We start from the raw sequence: 22,238 nt of genomic DNA, 5'->3' as shown, positions 1-22,238 counted from the left end.
TAAGACCTGTACGCACAGCCTTTGTCAAAAGTTTGGAGCCCAGGCGGTTTGCTTCTGAAGCACACTGTCTGGTTCTTAATGCATCTCCAGCGCTCCAAATTTGCTGAAGGTAAAAAGATTTCTGATCCTGCCTCCTCCAATTGGTAGGACTACCATGAATGTTACAGGAGTCCCACTGCGAGGCTTCGAAGAAAACCCCCTGGGCTCTAAACTTTTGACAAAGACTACATGCGCTCATGCCGTGCGTGTCGTATGCCTATGTGTACACACGTATGTCTTTCTTCGTTGTTTCTTGTTTTCTCCGAGCGAGTATTTACCTTATTGGAAATTAATCACAAAATTATTGTTCTAATTGCGTGCAAGAAATTTGCAAACGTAACTATTTATAAAATTGACCACAGCGGCTCTTGAAGCCTTACAGGCAATGGGTAAGATTTTGGTTTAGTCAGTAATGAATCGCACTTGTGTTATCAGTAAAGTTATCGAAACATTTGCGCCAAACATGCAGCAGCATTCATAGAATAAAAGTTTCATTCCAGTCGGAGAAAACGATGGGAGCCAAGCAGGTAATCTGGAAAGAGGCGACCCAAGAAAGTAGTTGCGATCGACTAGTTAGAACTTCATCTCTTCGAGAGCTGTACTGGTAACGAAGACAAACAGGAAACGTTAGGAGCAATTGCGCTTAACTGTTCTTGTTTTGTCTTCGGCAACTTTGTTCATGCCATTGAAGCACGGCAGCTTTTCTAGAATTAGGCTTCAGGATTACCTGCAAATTAGTCAAAAAGTGTTTTTTCACGCACTCATCCGCGACGCTAGAGGTCCATAGGGGAAGCAAGAAATGTTTTGAGAGACAACAGCCAAGAACAATTCTTTGTTACGTGTACCTGGTATTTCACCAATATCATCTGGAGCGTCAGCTTGATATCCATAACACTTATATGTAACGACAAACAGCAAAGTATTTCATAAGTCTATGATTACTGATGATGCTCTCGTAGTTAGCTACTCAGGCGAATAACAGCGAATTAGCAGGATTTACATAAAATAAAAGCCTAAAGGCAGGCTTCGAAAATATAAATAAACCCGCAGTAACTGCTCAACTGCACGGCTAAGCAGAAACAATTCCCGAGAGTAAAAAGCTGTGGTGCACAGCTTTCTGGCCAAGAACTTAGCTTTGCCGATAGAGTTCAAGATGAAGATTGAGCGACTGCCTCAGAACGCTTGCGGGGGTAATGAGTACAGGTGCAGACTGAAGTAAACGGAGGGCGCTGCACAAGAAAGAACTGTTCGTGTCAGCGCCGCCTAGCCGAACCATAGGAAAGCTCAAAACCGCCATGCGCATGTGCACGCCCTCAACCAGCGCAACCCTCCCACTGCTCCACTTGCATCGCACTGGGCAGGCGTCAGTGTTGCACTAATTGGGATAATGGTCGGATGGTTGCGCTTTTAGTAGCGAGCGGGCGTTTCGGAATGGGCAAAGCGCTGCCATGATGCCGCAGAGCCGGCGGCGGCGGCGCTACCATTATACCGCTTCATCTGAAACAGCTGTAGGCGCGTTTCCAGCGCAAATAGCCCACGTGCTTCTCACTCTACACTCTTCTGCTGGGACGCATTTAAGTCTCGCTTTCGACGTGCTGAAAACTCTCGATATACCGCCGCAGTTTCGGGTTCGTTCAATACAGTTACAACTGATTTCGGTCTTGCTCCTACGAGTCAGTGATGCACCGGCAATGCTTACGCCCTGTGTGTCTGTCCGGCAACGCAAAGCTCCTGCGCTCGAACCTGGCCTAGTTGCTCAGCTTAAAATGAGAGGAAACCGCCGAACCTGGCCCTTTTTGTTGCGCGATCCATCGTCGCAAGGAAAGTGACTGCTCCGAAAGGTGCTGGGTGCTGCTGCTCGCTTGCTACGCGTATATTGTAAAACAGACCGATATATAAATGTAACCGGCAGCAGTAAAGTAAAATAGCTCGCACACAGGAGCTGTATCGCTGGCTTCTGCCTGTTGCGGCTCGTTTTCTCATTAGTGGGCGTATACGGGTGCGCATACTCCAAATATCGCATGTGGAACACGAAGCAGCGACAAATCGCTGCCGCAGCCTTCGCGTGACGAAGTGAGACAGCTGTTCCTTGTAGACACCCTAAGATCCGAAGGTACACGCTGGGTGACAACTTTTGCTCCGCACATGACAGCGCGATAGGCAGCGCGCTGTATTGATGGCGATAAGCTAAGGCGGTAAGAGCAAGTGCAGTACACAGTCAGTGAGCTTCACGAAGCACAGACAGGGTGTACGCCTTGGTGCTGCGTCGGCGCCTCGCAGGGGCGAGTCGAATCATCAGTGACAACTGTAGTAAATTAACAGGAAACTGCGGCATTACGTGAAGTGTTTCGAGCGCAGATGAGTCCCAGAGGCAAAAAAAGTTCGAAAAACGCGGGTTATTAACGCCGTAAAAGCGCTTCCAACTCTCTCGGACAAAGCGGCCTAATAGTAGAGCCGTCCACGCGGGCGCTACCGCTTTCAGGAAGCGGTGTGTGCATTCCAGAATGCCCGCTCGCTACAAGTGTGCGACCATCCGATCAAGATTATCATCAGCGCGACATAGATGCTGGTTGATTGCGAGGCAAGCAGAGCAATGAGAGGTTCGCGCCGCTAGGGTGCCTGCACATGCGTGTGGCGATTTTGAATTTTTGCCTGGCTCGGCTAGGCGGCGATGGCTCGCGCATTGAATCAAGGGGCTTTACCCCTGTCACACGGGCATTTCGAAGGCCCTCGAATCAATAGTGTATCGACTCGAAGGGGATCGAGCGCTGCTACACGGCCAGGTTGAATGGCCATCGAGTCGACGGAGCAGCCCGGAACTCTATCGAGATTTCGAGGGCCTTCGAGCGTTGCCCAAGGTTGCTAGCATTGCTTCGAACGACAACAAACATGGCGGCGCCCTTCAAAGCCGGACCCCTCGCTTCGGACTGAATTCTCGTTGTTGCTGCCTTTTTCTGTCCGTTCACTCGTCATAAATGGGGCACCAGTCTTTTGCTTCGTCTCATCTTGCCTACCAGAAAACGTATAAGGGATAAATTTGCTTTATTTTTTATTTAGATTGACGATTCTGCCGCTGCTAGGCCTAAGAGAGTAGGTTTGTTGACAGTAATGGTTCCCGTTTTGACAACCAGATGGCGCCACTAGAGGCTGAGTTTATTTTTGCGTCTCTGCTAGCATACGCTGAACTAAATGTGGGAATGCGCCTTCGTTTAGCGTACGTAAGCGTGCATACGCTCGTGGTACGCAGACAGCATAAATTTATGCTCTTTTCTCACTGTATCTGTGTACGCCGCGAGCGGCGACGTGGTGCGCACAGCGAGAAGCAGCAGCGGCGCGGCCGTTCCAACTCGCCCGTGCGTCAACAGATGAGAAAAGGTCCTAGTTTTTGCGGCGAACGAATCCGCTTCGCTTGCCGGATTTTCGAACAAGTGTGAACACTCCTTATGACTGCAAAAAAGTGTATTTCTACATTTAGTTAAGTTTCGTCAATATATTTTTGTTATTTGCGCGAAACCGAACGTAGCGATTGTGGCGCCACACGAGCTTGGCGTAAGACGCGAGAACGATTTCAATGGCCATTGAGATTTGCCGTGTAGCAGCTCCACAACTCCCTCGAGTTCGACGGCGATCGAAAATCTCGATGGCCCTCGACTCGATGGCCATTGAAACTGGCCGTGTGACAGGGCTATAAAAACTTTCCGGCTGTTCTCCTCTCCTAGCGCGCCGCCGCATAATGGGGCCTCCCTTTGGCCGAGACGCTGCACTCACGTGTTAGCGCGCGCTTTGGAGCAGACCGCGGCACCATTGTCGGGGGTAGAAATCGCGTTTCGTTTTCATTTAGTGCGACACAGTTTTTGCGGAAAACGCTTGTCCAACTTTGACGTCGTCTGCGGGCTGCGGCGACGCCGAGCTTCTGTTGCGCTTACGTGTGCAGCAACCGAGGAGTCAGCGGGAAAAGGGTTTTGTCATTCCGTCCGGTTAAAGAAATCAGGCTCGCAGATTGGTTTCGCTGCATAGGATCGGCCAGGAAAATATAGATGATGAGCTGGATCCGCGTCTCTTTACGATTTGAGTGGCCGTTCTTCAGTTGTCAATCGGCTTTTTTTTCGAAGGATTTGGTGTAAAGTGCGAGCGACTGCCGTCTTTCTTCGCAGTCAATGCCGTATGCCATGGTTGTAGATGAATTCATTTGTTCGCGGGTGACGAAAGCCGCGCTTCTCGCTGTCTAAGCCTCGCCGTTCACGCTGCTGTCTCTGCTATAGGATCTGCAGGTGTAGCTTTGGTGTCGCGAGCATTACGTGGGATATTGGTTTGGTTTAGTCGAACTCGTTCATGGGCTCGATGTTGTTTGAGCTCCGCCGTTTACGATGCTCGCGGTGCAGTCTAGCTGTCATGTTGCGCGAATCGCTGGACATAATTGTTTGGTTGCAGTTGGACTCCTTCGCTCACGAACTCGTTAACAAAGCGGTGGTTCTCGCTGTTGAAGACCCCCCGCTGTCCATGCTGCTCATGGTGTAGGTATAGCATTCATGTTGCACGCATTGGTGATTGTATTTTTTCTGGCAGGGCTCATACCAAAATCGGCCGTAACTGTGCCTAGCCGCAGTAGCCTATGAATTGAAGAAGAATTGAGGATTCTTAAGCGCTGGTTTTTTTACGATGTATCACTTGAATACTAGGTATCTGCGTGGCTAAGACTGGTGAATGCAAGCGAGGACCTCCGTCAAACATAGTTGCATACATTTGTTTGTTTTCAGCTCCTGCGTCAAGCAACTTCCTAAACGAACGTTTTGCTTCGAACCGGACTGAGTAAATTCGAGTTTTGCTTTTTCAGCGCTTGAATTTTTTTCTTCGGGCTGTTTTACGAGGGACGGCAGTGTCCTCTTGTAAGCCATTACTGCGTATACTGATCCAAGATGACTAACACTGAAACAAACAACATTCTAGTGAGTCATGCAGCAATCTATCTGCGCGCGAAGCAGCTGCTAAAAGCCTTTTTTGATTGCTGTTACACAACACAAGCAATTAACCCCACGTCAAAATTGTTCTGGTCACAATCGGGTTACAGTGTGCAACTAGAGCATCGTATTAACCTATCCACAAACAAACAGTAAGGGACTACTCTCAGTCGGGTCCTTTTAACGTTAGCCTGCGAGGTGTCCGAGGTGTATAGAGACTCCGAAATAATCGCTAAGCTTTCCTGCTCAAAAAAAAAATAAATCTGAGAAGAGTAGGCGCCTACGCGCAGCTGATTATACGAGCAAACGAGCCTTTGAGTGCAGAATATATTATGACAGCATTACATTGCCATCCGTCCATATAAAGGAGGAGGTAGGAGATATTACTTTTAGTTAATTGGGGGGTTTTAGTTTTTCTAAGTGTTTTCTTGTCGGCGTGCTCCATTCACTTCCATCCGCACCTGTACATTGCTAGCACTAGACCAAATATCCGAAGTTCTCTTGGAGAGTACCTCGTCCTGTTGTGAACGCACATTGGCTGTGATAATTCAGTTCTAGAGCCGTTTACGAACTGTATAATCAGCGGTAAAAAATGTAATTGGACCACCTGCGTTCTGCGACTGCCATTAGGAGAGAAAATCAATAAACTGTACAGCGACGCAGTTCATTTAGGGGTGAATATTGTCACGTAGTGGTGACTGCAGTCCGGAAAGCAGGAAGACGGGGAAAATGGCTACTAAGCATAAGTCTTTATTTGGGCTGACTTGCACCCGCAAAGTACTGACTGAGTTGGCGGCGGCGTAGCAACAGGTGAGCTTGGCGGTCGTCGAAAAGACTGGCCGTCGCTCTCTGGGGTGCTCAATTTCAAGCTGATAGTAAACTTTCGAGATAGAGCGTGTAGAGCTACTAAAATATTCTGGAATAAAGTGCGAACAATCGAGATAAATCTGGTCGTATCTCGCATCAAAAACCAAGCGGTAAACCGGCGTGCCGGCAGCTTTTGAAGAATGAGCAAACAATCATTACAAAGATTCGCGGCATTATTTCCCTCTCAAAGGAGCATCGACCCGATGCTCTAAAACACAAGGAGACTAGAAACAAATAAACCGGATTGTGCAAGAAGAAACACAGAGTGTGGAAACACAGCGTCCTTTAGCTTGCATAATAGGGCTTTAGACGGACGACATGGAAAACTTCTGGACGTACGCGGCTTCGCAGGGATGCAGTCATTTCGTTAAGGACGAATTCATATAGTCCAGTTCACCTAGCCGACGAAGAATCTAATATTGGCCGAAATCGAGGTGCAAAAGCTTTTCACTCAATCCGCTGCGGCGAAAGGGCGTCCAAACCAAGACTCAGTCTTCTGTGTTATATTCCTAGATGCGTATTCGTAGTTTGTAGCGTCTGGCGTTGATTCGCTTCTCGTGTTTGATCCTTAATCGGGCAAGCCTTCGGGCTGCTCCTGCGTGTAGAAGATAGGCGGCGACATCGGCGTTAACTTCGTTGGTAACGTTGGACAGCATGGCGTCTTGCATGGTCGTGGCCTCCCTGCCATGGACGAGACTAAGATACGTCATCTGGGTGGTCTCCTGCACTGCGGTATTGTAGGTGAAGACGACGTAATACAGGATGCTGTTCCAGGTCTTGTGCTCGGCATCGACATACATGGCGAGAATATTGGCGATGGCTTTGTTCAGGCGCTCGGTGAGTCCTTTGTTCTGCAGTTAGTATGTAGTTGTCCTCCGATGGCTGGTTTGGCTGCAACGCTGGATGGCTTCCGTCAGTTCGACAGTGAATGCTGTTCCTCGGTAATAAGTACATCGATGGCGCCGTGTCGCGGAAGAATGCACTCCCCGAAAACTTTGGTGACTTGTGCTGCAGTTCCTTTCGGTAGGGCTTTTACAATGGCATAGCGGGTCAGGTAGTCGGTGGCTATCATGATCCACTTATTTTCAGACCTTGACTTCGGGATAGGGTCAAGCACGTCCATGCCGATCTGCTGAAAGGGCCCTGAGGGGGGTTCAATAGCGTTCATATATCCTGCTGGTCGGGTAGGAGGGGCTTTTTGTCGTTAACAATCTCGGCAGGCTTTCACATAATGTGCAGCATTGGCAGACACTCGTGACCAGTAATACTTGTCCGGAATGGGGTGGATGGTGCGAGAACACCCGAGATGTACAGCTGTCGGCTCCTCGTGTGAAGCTTGAAGAACACCGCCAAGACTTGCAGGTACAAAAAGGAGGTAGACTGTTTGGTTCGCTGCGAAATGCTTCTTCACGAGGACAACATTCTGCAAAAAGAATGAAGACAATCCTAGCTTGAACGATGCGGTGGGTGAAAAAACCTTGCATTCCTAGTACTCGATGAGGCGTTCTAAGTCGGGGCCGAGCACTGCTGCTGTGAAAAAGAGGTGGAGCTGATTTGTCCAGGAAGGAGTCCTCATGGTCGCCCTGAGGCGGTTCATATACAGAGGCTCGTGACAGGCAGTCGGCGTCAGAGTGCTCGCGTCCAGACTTGTAAACGACGGTGGCGTCAAACTCCTGGAGGCGCAGGCTCCACCGAGCGAGGCGACCGGAGGTATCCTTCAAACTTGCAAGCCAGCATTGTGCGTGGTGATCGCTGTCCAGCCTGTACGAGGACAGCGCCTAGGCACACGGTGCTTCCGTCGGTGTTACTTTCAGTCTCGGCGTTTTCATCAAAGTGCGCGAAGAGCGGTGAGGACTGTAAACGACCCTAAAGTTCCATGAAGGTTTCTGCTTGCGGCGCTCCCAATTCAAATGACACATCTACCTTTCTCAGGTGGGTCAGAGCCTCGGCGATGCGCGAAAAGTTCTTGAAAAATCGTCGGTAATACGTACACAGTCCGCAGAATCTGCACACAGCTTTCTTATCGGCCGGCTGTGGAGATAATGCGATATCAGCTGTTTTCTGTGGATCTGCGTGTACTCCCGCCTTGCTAACGATCTAGCCTAGAAACAGCAGCTCTTCATAGAGCTGCTGTGTCGTTGTGTCGAACAAAGCGGCAACTCTCCGGCCATCAATAAAGTCGGATGTCCTGACTCAGGCGTTGCACGTCGTCCTCGGCGTCGGGTTACGGCTTCGTTGGGTATGTGAATCGTGGGTGGGGCGTGTGGTCGAAACTTTTCTTGATGACAGCGTCGTTTTGAAGGCGCTTCGCGTAGTGGACGAGGTTGTCATTGTATGCGGCGTCTTCAAACGGCATGGTCGCTTGAGATCTTCGTCGTTTCCTCGGCAAGCAACCTGACCTCCACAGGTTGCTTTGTTTAGTTGCCCCTACGGGGACTAGGGGACAGTCCTCGGACAGGCGTAGCTGCGGCCCGGTGATGCAAAACGTGTGATGGACGGCGACAGGGAGCCGGAAAGGCGGCTTGATGGCAGGTACTCCCCTCTGCGCAGGTAGTCGTCGTTTTTACGTGGTTGCTGGCCGAGGGGCGGTCGTGGGGTGTTGATGGCTAAATACCTCAGGTCGATACGTCTGTGCGGGCAGTGGCGTAGTATGTGCGCGGCATTGCCACAATGGAAATACAGTGGGTGGTTGTCGGGAGCGATCGACTCGTCCCATTTCTTAGAGCTGTTCCGTCGATCGTAAGGTGGGCGTGCGTGAGCTAGGGGCCGTTGTTATTTTAGAGCTGGTGCAGTAGAAAAGGGCTTGGGGGTCTTGACAGTGCGGAGGACTGCGTAGTGCGGCGGCGTGGGTCATGGCTTCAGCTTCTGTTCGTGTTATAGGTGACGGGGAGCCAAGTGCATGCTGTACTTCTCAACGGTTGACGTCCGTGAGCGACGCCGCCTGATTCTGCGGCATCTGCTGTGTTGGAGATGGCAGCAGCCGGCGAATTTCTTCGCGAAAAATTTCGCGTATCAGATATCGCAGGCATCTTTTGGGCGAACCCACGAAGTTGCCGATTGTAGTGACGGGTCCACGCATCAAGGGTCTTTTCGATCGTAGAAGCTTCAACAACGAACTCAGCGGCGGTTTTTGGATGATCGCGGGTCTGGTGGGCGAACAGTTGCTCCTTTACGGCATGTATCAGACAAGCGTTTTTTGTTCAGTCATGTTAAGGTTGGAGCGCCTGAAAAGTCGTTTCATTTCTTCCACATACGCAGTCATATTCTCGTTTTGGTGTTCAATTCGTGACTGCAGCACTACCTCCGCTCTTTCCGTACAACGCTATTGAACGCACCAATTAGCTGTTTACTGTAGGTCGCCCAGGTCATGAGGCAAGATTCGTGGTTTTACAACCACGTTCTGGCTGGGCCGTCCAATCCAAAATAAACGTTCCGAAGCTTGGCGCTGTCGTCCCCAGCGTTCAACGCTGCCACATGGTCCTACATGTCTAGCCAGTCTTCTACATATTCGTGTGGTTCTGCATAGAAAATCGGTGGCTCGCGGGGCTGGAGAAGCAAGATGGGCGTTGGCTATTCACTAGGTTCCTTGGTGGAAGGTCTAGCAGAATAGCAGGTCAGCACCTCCACCAGATGTCACGTAGTTCTGACTACAGTCCGGAGAGCAGGAAGAGAGCGAAAATGACTTCTAAACAAAACTCTTTACTTGGGATGACTTTCGCCCGCAAAGAACTCAATGAGTCGGCAGCAGTGTATCAGCAAACGTGCTCGGTGCTCGTCCAACATATTGCCCGCCGCGCTCGGGCATGCTGAATTTCAAGTTGATCGCGAACTTTCGAAATAAAGCTGCAGTTACCAGAACAATCTGGAACAACCTAGAAGCGGCTCAGCCTGAATGCGATCACTCGAGATTACTCTTGTCGATTCTTGCATCAGAAAGAAAGTGATAAAGTGGCGCGGCGGCAGCCTTGAAGAATGAACAAATAAACACTGCAAAGATTCAAGGCAATATCGCGAACCTCCACCTCACAATCAGTGAGCAACAGCTTCTCGTCTTGTCCTGTCTCCCGAAGTAACACACCAGGGCTTGAAGGAAACTGACCTCTGATTTCTTGTTAAGATTTCTGTACGAAAGACGGACCTTGAAGCGCTCTTTTTCACCGATTCCAAAGACAGTGTTCATGCTTTCAACGAGGGGTAAAATATATTGTTCGAATGCACAACTTGTTTCAACAAACACAACAAGAAACATTTTTCGTGTTTTCAGTATACCACAGTAACGAACCTTGACCTCAACCATCGTCCCTGGCACTCCGATATCGATGCTGTTCTGCGGCTTGGTTCCTATCGGCGGACTGGTAATGACGCCACAAGACTCAGTCATGGCGTACTCGTTCAGCAGGTTCTCGATTCCGACGAAGGCCTTGCGAGCCGCCTTTGCCAAGGACAAAGTGAGCACGGTTCCACCCACAGCAATACCGCGTATGCTGCGTAGACCTCGGCCTGTGCGCTGCATCTCACGCACCACAGCTTGCAGATGAGACGCGAAAAATATAGTTGCCGTCACCTGCGCGAAACATAGACACAGAGGACCACAAATTGATGAAGTTTCAGTCACTAATCGAACGTGGTGCCTCGTGACGACACTTTTTTTTCAGTATGGTATTTATTGGAGTGAAGTATTGTTCTACGCGCATGAAGAAAGCAACACCAAAGGAGGTGTGCGTCATTGCTTTTAAACAAGTACAAAGAGAGTTTCACCTAAGATTTTTCACGATTTTTAAATACAGCTATTTGAGCCAGTAGTCTCTTTTTTCGTCATTTCTTTGTCAGCGGTGTAGTACATCAAAATACACCTAAGACTTGCAACTAGCAGGCTGGTTATCTAATATTGAACAGTTAAATATAAAAGTGTTACTGTTAGGCTCTTTATTTCTTGAGAAACGTGTAGCCGTCTGTAAGTAATATTCATATCAGTTTTTAGAATTTGTGGTACACAGTTCTCGTGGTACAGATTGGTTTGGTTGAAGGAGTTTGACATCCCAAAGCGACTCAGGCTTTGAAGGACGCCTGAGTGGAGGGATCCGAAAATTTTTATCCCCTGGGGTTCCTTAATGTGCACTGACCTCGGACAGCATGCGTGCCACTAGAATTTCTCCTCGATTGAAATTCGACCGCCGCGGCCGAGATTGAAAGTGAGTCTTTCGGGTGAGCAGCCGACCACCATAACCAATGAGCCACCGCGGCTGCTGGTTGTGGTATAGAATCCCTTGCTTTGGAGACGGCGAGCGGATTATATAGGCCAACTCTTTCTGCGAAATAAAATTATAGAACCGTGCTGGTTTGACACAAAAATAGTCGCCTTGTGCACCTCTGCGCTCAGACACGTCGAGATCACAGCGTCAGGCGTACCACATTGTTCTCAAGATGAAATGCCGCTTCAGTGAGCAAGACGTGTTGGAAGCCAGCACACATACACTGTCGGCTTTTATTAAAGGTGCAGATCCCTTTGTGGGCACCTGTTGACTGCTAAAGGCAATTCACTTTGCGGTTTTCACAGAACTAACTCCTCATAATAAACTTTCACTTTCGACTTTTCTCATCTGCTTGATTGATGATGCGCTGCATCATTGTGCAGCCGGCTGCGGTTGCCTTATTAGAGCAGCATGGAACGATGGCATAAGAAATGGCGAGCTCACTGTGCTTTCTGTAAATCTGCACTATTGTAAGCCTTATATTCATACCAATAACTCCGGAACCACGTTTTTACGCCTACTATGGAGCCGATCTTAGTCGGCATTAAACCACATGGTATTCTGTACAACAAGCGCCCGTAGTAAAGTTATTTTTAGAGAAACTTGTGCAATGTGTGATATAGCAAAATGAGGAGAAAAAGTGTTTATCAAGGGGAGCGTGTGCAGAAATCGTTTCACGCTCGCATTGATTTACATGGAACAATCTGCCTCGGCAGACCGGTTTGCCGCCTGTGTCCAATGGCTGACACAGGCAACTTATGTGAGCGTTGTGAGCTCGAGAAAGGCAGGCAGTGTCGGATCATGATGTGTAGCAAGTTTGGAAATTTATTTCAGGTCCAAAACGAGAGCGGATTTAAATGGAAATAAGCAAGAGTGCTGGTGGAGCGGTTGGAGATTGAGAACAGTGTAAAAAGTACATCCTGGATCTGGATATATCCCTCAGTGATTCACTGTCCACATCTGTCCCTTTGCTCATCTGATCTCCTATTTGTCCTCCATTACGTTGTCCCATTTCTGCGTCCACCTTCGCTTTGTCGTACGGCCGTGCTGAGCGAAGGGCTGTTAACATCCTGGCTTACTCATCGAGGGCAAACATCTTTTACAGGAACGTAAAAAGAACAGTAGGTACTACCGACAGCTTCAAGACAAAGATCAGCTGTCAGTGACGGTTCGCCTACAAAACGAATCCAAGTTCACAACGTAATTATGTCACTAAATAAGTGATTACAACGAACATATCATAACATGTTATAAGAAACTCGGAGGTCGTGGGTTCGGATCACGCCGGCGGCTTGTGGTTGTTTTTCTTCTGCTTTTATCAATATCCCATTGATAAAAACAAAATTAAAAAAAGCCATCCCCTATCCTGATTGGTTTCGGTGACTATGGAATTCCGTCACTTATCTCGTAACGAGCATCTCTTTCCATTCTCTTCTTTTCCGATTAACAGGTAAGTTTATGAATAGCGAAAATGAAGAAGTCCATAGTGCAATGATTTGAACAAACGGCCATGTTGCGGTCGCTTGTTTTTCCAGTTCTGAGTAAGTCATTGAATAACGTTCTCCGGAGCGCACCCTCTGGCTTCCTCGCAAATTGACCAAATTACATTGCGCGCACTTTTCAAAGAGAATGCAGACAAAATGGGACGCAGCATAACTCTTTGGACGTTCGCATTTTTTTTTTGTCTTCACCCGACGGCATCGCGAGGAGTCGAGGTCAGAGGTGCAGTTTAACGGCGCACGAATAGTATAAAAGTTATGCTGACCTGAGCTTGCGGTTTCTCGGGAAGGCCGCTAGGTGGCGAGCGATGATCTTTGCTTGGGAATAGCTAACATGCTTCGCATCGAAGCCGCAGTGGAGGGTTTTTTGGAGGCAGCCAATTCCTATAATAAGGCGTTTATTGCTGTGGCTACTTCGGTATAAATCCTCTAATCGCTCATAAAACTTAACACACAGTTCGTTTCCGCAACGCCGTCGCAACGGCCTCTTAAGAGGTACAGTCAGGCCGGAATGAAACGCGAACACGCATATGTCATACATCTCTGCTTTGCAGCGAGATATTCCTTTACAACCTATTTTCGATTATGCATGTCAGTAGGCCCTTTACCCAGACACATGAATCAGGCTAGTTGTACACTTCAGCTGAAAGTAGGCAGGTAAAATATTTTGTTTTCTTGACATGCTCTGTTCGCGTTTCATTCCGGCCTGACTGTACATGCTAGCTTGCATAGTAAAGAGCTCACCCCTCATGTTAGAGAAGCCAATGGCTTCTTCTGCACCAGTGTCTCATTGCCAGGAAGACGGAACAGTTTCCAGCCAGTGCTGCTAATCCTAGAGCATTATCAAGTTCCGTTCATTACTAACTCGTTCATTGTCTTTGTTACGTCAGGGATGGTGCAAACGCATTACTTTTTATTGCTCAATGTCGTGCACAGCATGGTGGGTGCCAAGGGGACTAGCGGCACTTGTTTTGAATTCTGGTTGATGACTATAGTGTCGAAGCTCGTTCACTTGTGAGTGACACAAAACATTTAACTGGAGACGCTCAAATCGAATCCGATGCTGCAACAACTGATTGGCGCCTTGCGGCTGATTATTGCTGCTATGTAGAGGGCCGCTGCCAAGTCTCCTGTGTGAATTCTGCTCTGCCACATTCCAACAGCGAAGGTCGGCACTGCGGCAGCGTAGTCCGCCATCTTTCATTCTTATGTTCACTTTCGTCCGACTGCTGCTTTTCCCCTTCTGTTTTCATTCAGTGTTTAGTGCAGACCAGAGACTATCTCCGGTCGACCTCTGTACCCTTCCACACACTGAAGATTTCTCTCACTCGGTTCGTATACTCTAGGTACCCCACAAAAAAGGGAATATCACCTTTCGCTTCATATTTCAACATATTTTAAAAAGTGTAGTAAAAAACGGTACCGGTATCCATGGCTCGATTTGCAGCAGGAAGGTTGGAGCGTCAGCTTGACCAATTCAATTAAACAAACTGCGCATCCTGAAAGTGACATTTTCCGGTTAGGTACCTTGTACTTTTCGACAGCATCCATGATGTCCAGGGGTCCCATCATGGCAGGCATCAATGCGCACGTGGCGCCGTCCAGCAGAGCTAACACGGTGTACAGCATCCCGGACTGGTGCATGATTGGGATATGGCCTAGGAAGACGTCGTTTTCGCCCCAGGGGACATGCAACCTGCAGGGATGAACAGCAGGGCAGTGCGTAAACCTGGAGCAACGGCGGTGCATCAAATATAAAGGCAGGCCGTGTCGGCCACACTTGGCCCTCGCACAATTTTGTATTCTAAAGACAGAGGTTGTGAGGCGTAACAAAGTACTGAAGAGCGCTTTAATGCCAAATATTTCTCATTTACCGCGCCCAGTTCCACCCCTAGTTTGCGGTGTCCTAAAATGAGTTCATTTGAAAAGTTATGCTTCAACATCGCTTTTCGAGGTTTTTGAAGGCTCAAAGTAAGCACCTATACTGTGAAGATAAAGCAAGATGTGAAAGCATTAATGAGGCACTTGCAACATGAACATGTCTTTAATTGCAGAAAAGGTTTAGTTACGTAATCTGAACTAACTAAATGATCAATGGTTCCGAATCTGATTTACCATGCGTAACTTCCGGGGTTCCTCAAGGGTCAGTTTTAGGACCACTACTCTTTCTAATCTATATAAATTACTTAGATTCTAACGTCACCTCCCAACGTCATAGGCTGATCATTTCGTCACATACAGAAATATACCTACACAGGCCAATGCTGCTGGGCTCCAAACAGATATTAATCGTATCACGTCCTGGTGCTGCAAATGGATGATGAAACTTGATTTCAAAATGTAATTGTATCCGTGTCGGGGAAAAAACCTCGACTGCAAACAGGACGAAGACGAGAACCACACACGACCAGCATTCAGGAGGAGCTATAAGTCCTGTGCAGTTCTCATCTTCATCCTGTTTGAAGTCGCATTTTCTTCCCTAAAAGTATGTCGGAACAGGTGGCCCAAAACCACGTTTGTTTATTATATCTGGTGCAGCAGAAAGAACACAAATGTAGAAGCGATGTATTACTTGGATAAAGAAAATATTATTTTGGCTGATAGCGTTATATACCTTGACATAATATTTCCTTCAAACCTCACATGGAACAAAAACGCAGAATATGTAATTATGAAAGCTGACCGTGCACTTGATTTCATCAAGCGCAATTTCAGAGTCGCCCCTAGTGATCCTAAGAAAACCTATATTTTACTAATTTCCGCTCCATCATAGAATATGCAGCCGTAGTCTGAGATCATAATTACGCTACACTTATAAAGAAACAGTTCAAAATAGGGCCGCACGTTTCGTAACTAATTCCTACACATATGACACTAGCGTCACCACATTGAATGGCACCTTCTCCAAAACGCCGTTTCGTATCTACGCTTACACTGCTGAAGAAAATAGCACGAGGAAAGGCTTCATTTGATCGCGATCTTTACTTAAAACCACCCACTCTCACCCCTCCTACCTCCCTGCTGTTCGCATTCTACCTCCTCCTCCTCCTGCACCCACTTTTAACTCCGCGAGAAAAAGACCACAGTTGCAAAATACGGGAAATAGCCTGCCGCAGATTTGTATACCAATCGTCTTCCTTCCCACAAACAAAGTAAGCACCTATACTGTGAAGATACAGCAAGATGTGAAAGCATAGGCAAGCCTCGCCGGCGCGCCGCGTTCCTCACTCCCCAACAGCCATGGAGGAGCCCGTGGATGGAGAGACCTTGAACCCATTGGACTGCCACCCTGGTGAGTGGAAAACTGTGCTCCATGCATACCGTAATCGGACCACAGATTCGAATTCACCCCCAAAACACCCGGTATCGGCCACCGTTCAACCTAAACCAAGCGCCAGCAACGCCGGTGCGCCACCGGACGCTGCATCTGGGAACACCCGAAGCGCGTTCAAGGAGACGCCACAGCTCCTACGCATGACGCGCGCCGTCGTCCATAGAAGCAAGCAATTCGCCGCACTGCCGGCGGGTACCATCAGTGATTGCTCAGTGATTGGCGAGTTGCACATAAGAATCCACCCAACTAACAACACCTTCACAGTGGCGACGGTGGCGGAGGCAACAGCTCTGGCATTGGTGAAAATTCAGCAAATTACCATAGATGGACTACAATACCCGGTAGCCGCGTACATCGCGGCCCCTCCAGCGGCAGTCAAGGGCGTCATTTCCCGGGCCTACTGGAACGAGACACCAGAACAAATCCTAACTGACTTACAGTACAGAAACCCGGACGCTAACATTATAGCGGCCCGACGCATGGGTAAAACAACGTCCATCTTAATAACTTTTGCCTCAGGTCCCGTGCCTCACACAATTAAATATATGTGTGTGGTACACCGCTGCACCAAATACAAGGGAAGCCCCGATGCCTGCACAAACTGCAGGAAACCTGGACACAGGTACGACGTGTGCCCTCTCCCGAAGGCTGGACTCTTCCCGCGGTGTGGCGAGATGCACACCCCGCAAGAGACCCCATGCACGCCAAGCTGCATTCTTTGTGGTGGTTCCCACCTTACCGGTACCGGCTCGTGCAAAGCCAGGACCCCTCCACCTCGTAGACAGACCGCGCCAAACCCCAAGCAACCAGTGCCCACGCCAAAGGACTTTCCACCGCTAGTGACTCATCAAGATCACCAGCGAGCCTGGACCAAACCCACCAGCACACCCCAAACGTCACAGCGGGAGGAAGAGATAGCTCTCCTGCGGGAAGAGGTAAGGCATCTTAGGGCAGCCATTAATTCCATCCCTCCTACCGTTTCTCCACCCACTCCTTCACCAACACCCCAAACCTCTGCACCTACACCCGAACCCTCCACACCCCCTCCACAAAAGAAACGCAGACCAGAAGACATTCCAGACATGGATTCTAAATTACAAAACTTTGCCCAACAGCTCGAAGCCAGTATTCTGGCTCAGACTCAAAATTACATTGAAGCCGCCATCACTAAGCTTACAGAAACTATCATCAGTCAGGTAACCTCTGCTGTTCTACAACAAATTCCACAAATAATTGCTGGAATGTCTTCACATATCCCAGCTAGCAACGCCATAGCTGCTCCCATCCTCCGCCCCCCCCCCCCCCCCACCCTCCAGCATGGCCCAGTTGACGGGCAATAATCTCCAATTAAGCATCCTACAATGGAACTGCAGGGGGTTTCGTCGCAAACGACACCCCCTGCTGCAGCAGCTCCTCTCTGCTTCCTCCACACCCCCTGATATAGTAGCACTTCAGGATGCTGGCACAAATTTATCGCTGCTAGGATACGCTCTGGTACCCTCCGACACCACTCCAAACCCCAGGGTTACCACGTATCTCCAACATTTCCTACCATACACTTGTCATGTACTAACCTCGCCGGTAGCTCACACATTCCTAGAATTAATCCCCTCCACTCACAGATCTCAACCCCTCTTCATCCTCAACTGTTACCTCCTTCCGAGGCAACCGGCCTCAGATTTAATCTCTCTAATTAAAGCCGCCTCCAACGCTGCAAAACAGGACCCCCTCATTATATTAGGGGATTTCAACTGCGCACATGCAGACTGGGGGTACACACGCACTAACAAGAGAGGAGCGGAATTGCGCAACACCCTTCAGATGCACGGCCTGTCCATATATAATGATCTGAGCACACCTACAAGAATCGGTAATAGTGTCACTGCCGACACAAGCCCAGATCTTACTTTTGGTCGCAACCTTCCTACACCGGTGTGGACAAACTCAAATGAGGCCCTGGGCAGTGATCATTATATCATAACTATACAGCTTGATTTCGCCAAAAAAGCTAAAAACTACCGTGTCAGGATTACCAGCTGGGATAATCTTCGGAAGCACAGAGAGGCCAAAACATTAGAATCACCCTCTAACCTCCACACATGGATGACAGAGCTGAAACAGGATGTCCAGGCATTCACGCAAACATTAGACGCCACCCCCGAGACTCCCGTTGCAGACAGTCGCTTAGCGCACCTACTCCAAGCTCAAAACAGTATCCTCACACGCTGTAAAACCCAGAAGCAAAATCGGAAACTTAAGCTAAAATTAGCGCAACTACAGAAACAAATAGAAGAACACAGTGCCGCACTCAGTAAATCTAACTGGCACCAATTATGTGACGGATTACGAGGTAATCTCTCCTCCACCAGGGCCTGGCATCTTTTGCGACATATGATAGACCCCACTCAAGCTAAAAAGCAAACTCGGCTCACACTAAAAAGACTTACCCATAAAAATCGTCAAAATCATCAAGCACTGTTACGCCAACTCCAATCAACTTATACCACTGTGGGCCAAGCCGTATCATATCCCGACTATGTGGGCCCCGATCAACCCTCCCTCGACGCCCCCATTATGGAGGTTGAAGTCAGAGCAGCCCTTATCAAGCTCCGAAACTCAACCACTGGGGAGGAACAAATCACAAATGTCATGCTCAGAAACCTAGATGACCGTTCAATTTCCCTTCTCACCGACTACTTCAATGAGTGCTGGGAAATGGGGGCGCTACCTGCTGAATGGAAGCACGGGAAAATAATTTTCATTCCTAAAACGAACACGCCCATTAACGCCCAAAACCTCCGTCCCATTTCGCTGACTTCGTGCTTGGGCAAACTGTTTGAGCATGTCATCCTCACCCGTCTCACGCAACACATGGAATCCCATGGACTATATCCAGATACTATGGTAGGATTTCGATCCCACCTCTCGGCACAGGACGCCCTACTGCAGATTTCACACGCTATCCTCAATGACATGTTACATCACACCAGAGCAATCCTGGCAGTCGACCTCACCAAAGCATTCGACAAAGTTACGCACAGCGCCATCCTGCAGGGCATCCAAGAGCTGCAGTTGGGGCCTAAGACCTACAACTATATCCGGGCCTTCTTAAACGGTCGCACAGCCTCACTGCATATAGATGATATACAGACCCCCCCCCCCCCTTCACGCTTGGTAACATTGGTACCCCGCAAGGGGCGGTGTTATCTCCCTTCCTCTTCAACCTCACCCTCATCCCCCTGGCCAAGGCTCTCAGCCGCATCCCGCACTTAGGACACACACTTTACGCGGATGATATAACGGTTTGGACCACATACGGCTCGGATGGCGACATAGAATCGACCCTTCAGGAAGCCGCCACAACTATCGCTACTCACGCGGCAAACATTGGGCTTGAATGCTCCCCCACAAAGTCAGCACACCTCATAATCCGCCCGCGGCGCGTCCCTACCTCCCCCCTCACTATCTACCTGCATGACACTCCCATACCGCAAACACCTACCCTCCGCATTCTTGGCCTGCATTTACAGGACACGGGAAAAAACAACCTTACACTCACTAAAAGAGTCCACCTATTCCGTCATCCATCTTCTTAGAAGGGTTTCACATTCACGAGCCGGTCTAGACGAAGCAGATAATCTCAAGGTGCTGCATGCGTTCGTGCTTAGCCGCATTCTTTACGCCACTCCTTACCTAAACCTCTCCTGTTCGGATAAAGACAAGATCAATGCTCTTATCCGCATGGCTACCAAAGCAGCGCTAAACCTACCAAAGAGCACTAGCACGGACAGACTCTTAAAATTAGGAATGCACAACACTATACAACAACTTATAGATGCACATCGCTACACACAGTACCTTCGTCTGGCTGGCACGGAAACTGGACGATATATACTGGATTCTCTGGGAATTCGCATACCGGTACACACGACAGACTTCATCTCTTTCCCTCCGGCATACACTCCTCGCTTATCCTGAAACCCCTTCCTAAGAATGTCCACCCTGAATACCATCAATCCCGCCGAGTCGCGCGAGCCAAAGCTCTCCATAAAGAATATGGCACTTTAGAGGATGTGCGCTGGGTGGACGCCGCGTGTGGTCCAGACCGTTCAGTAGCTGTGGCTTACCATCCAGCAGCCCCCCCATTTACCCATTTCATAGACCCACCTTGTACCCCGGAAGAAGCAGAGGAAGCAGCTATAGCAATAGCCATTGCCCAAACCAATGCGGCTTATATACTAAGCGATTCCAAAACAGCCATTCTTAACTTCGCCCGCGGACGCGTTCATCCCCCCGCGTGGCAGATATTGAGAATGTGCACCCTAAATCCCGATAGGCGTATTGAGCTCGTGTGGGTGCCGGCTCACTCTGGCAATCCCGGAAATGAGGCCGCCGATAACATAGCCCGAGGACTTATTTGCCGGGCAAATGGCGACCCCAGCCGGGATTTCTCGAGGGAGCGGGCACACACGTCCTCAGAACTAACTCAACAAGCACGCCTTGCCCGTCGACTCTATCCCCCTCCCCACCCCCGCCTATCCCACTCCCAACAAATCCTCTGGAGGTGACTCCAGACCCGAACTCTTCCTACCCCTCAGCTTCTATCCCACTTCCGCCATGTTTCCCCAGAGTGCACTCTCGGCGGAGAACCGCACGCCACCCTAGACCACATCCTCTTCGGCTGCCCTGCCTATCTTCCCCCGCAAGGACAGCCCGCCATCGGTACATGGGAGGAATGGGAGGCCCTCCTTGCGTCGCAGGACCCGGACGCGCAACTTCGCTGTGTGAACCGGGGTGCCAGTGCCATGGCCCTACGTGGCCTGGACACATGCGCGTAATGTGAGGGCTGTGCGGTGGCCCTGAGATCTTGTACGGTCCAAACTCACTTGCTTAATAAAGTTTTCCATCCATCCCACAAACAATAAATCAATGGAGAAGACTTCGAGAATAGGTTTTCTCAGCGACTGACGACACTTTTCCAGTTCTGATGCAGCATGTACGGGCTTCAGTATAAAGATTATACTCCTGCGTTTCTGTTTTGTTTCTTAGCTCAGCATACTACTGGCGAGTTGTCTGTGTCGGGGCTGCTTACCTGCTTACCGTCTTCTCACTTGACTCTTCCGCTGTTAGCTTGACGACTTGCTGTTTGTGACGATTGTTTTGACGAATGTGCCTTGTTTTGCATGTAACTTTTTGCAACACGCCCCCTTACTCTGCTCTCTGGCCCAATATAGGACCATGAATAAACGATGAATAAATAAATAAATGATCGGAAATTGCACTTACTAACGTCAAGAAGTAGCGATGCTCGAGTATTAATATTATTGCCTCTTACACACTTATAACCAAAACTTTTCTTATTTTAAACGCAAAGTGCAGGTCTGGCGTCTTTGAGTATGCATGCAAGAGGAGGAAGGGGAAGAAAGCAGGAATGCGATTATCATCATCGCACAGCCGGAAAACATGGCTCGCAGCCTTAACCCTCAGTGTAAGCGACCTCTTCCCGGCGCATGCCCCGCACACTGCCGCATTCCTTCTTTATTTATTTATTGTTAAAAACGCCAGCCATAGCCTGCCATCCCATAAAGAGCCGAGCCGGCTTCGAAACAATGGGTTTCAAGTTAAAAATGTTTGGTTGGAAATGAGTCTCAGCTTATAAGTTATCCAACCCAACCAGACAGGCAATTCGTTCGAAATGCTTAGTTTTCGTCTGTTACCAATCAGTGCAAATTCTCTTTACCTACAGAAAGCAGCGTGCCGTCGCGGGTTTATTGGTTTTTTTTAAAAACTATTCACATGATCGCACAGAAAGCATATATTGAGGATATGATGTTCTCCTTCATGCGTGCGATGAATGAACACTTATTTTTTCACAGGTGATACCCGTTAAACGCAAAAATTTTCTCTTCTTTTTGTGTTAGTCAAACATGTGACCAACGGCTCGCATTGTGACGAATTAAATGCACTCAATTGCATATCAGAGTATAGATATATTTTGTTGTCTCCGAAATAAGAATCGTCATCAGTGACTGCTTGTATTGTGATTCTCGGCTCTTGTGTCTCTTGCATTCACTGCGCACGCTACACTGTGCCTTCCCCACTTAGCACAGGCTGCTAAGCTTATGCGCGGGATTGGATGTATAGTCTTGGAGGAAAGGCAGCACCATATTTCTGGCAAAGGCTTTTATCGATTGTCTTAAGGACAGCGGGAAGCGAATATTTAGTTCTCTCTCAACAACTTCGTTACCTCTCTCACGAACTCGGTTCCTTGGTCTATTTTGAATGTTCA

The 22,238-nt window shown here is 48.9% G+C and overlaps 1 protein-coding gene across 1 annotated transcript in view; it reads right to left on the bottom strand.

The window, feature by feature from the left end:
* Nucleotides 1-22,238, bottom strand: part of LOC149369545 (uncharacterized) — a 97,648-nt gene that overhangs the window by 38,257 nt on the left and 37,153 nt on the right. Inside the window, exons 5-6 of the mRNA XM_089558875.1 lie at nucleotides 14,143-14,311; nucleotides 10,147-10,428 (exon numbers count right to left, since the gene is read on the bottom strand). Coding sequence (XP_089415001.1) covers nucleotides 10,147-10,428; nucleotides 14,143-14,311 — 451 coding nt within the window. The remainder of the gene's footprint in view (nucleotides 1-10,146; nucleotides 10,429-14,142; nucleotides 14,312-22,238) is intronic.

The sequence above is a fragment of the Amblyomma mixtum genome, chromosome 1 (genome assembly GCF_055824585.1).
Source record: "Amblyomma mixtum isolate Tamu chromosome 1, ASM5582458v1, whole genome shotgun sequence".
In the NCBI taxonomy this organism is placed as follows: domain Eukaryota; kingdom Metazoa; phylum Arthropoda; class Arachnida; order Ixodida; family Ixodidae; genus Amblyomma; species Amblyomma mixtum.
This window is presented reverse-complemented; position numbering and strand designations above follow the sequence as displayed.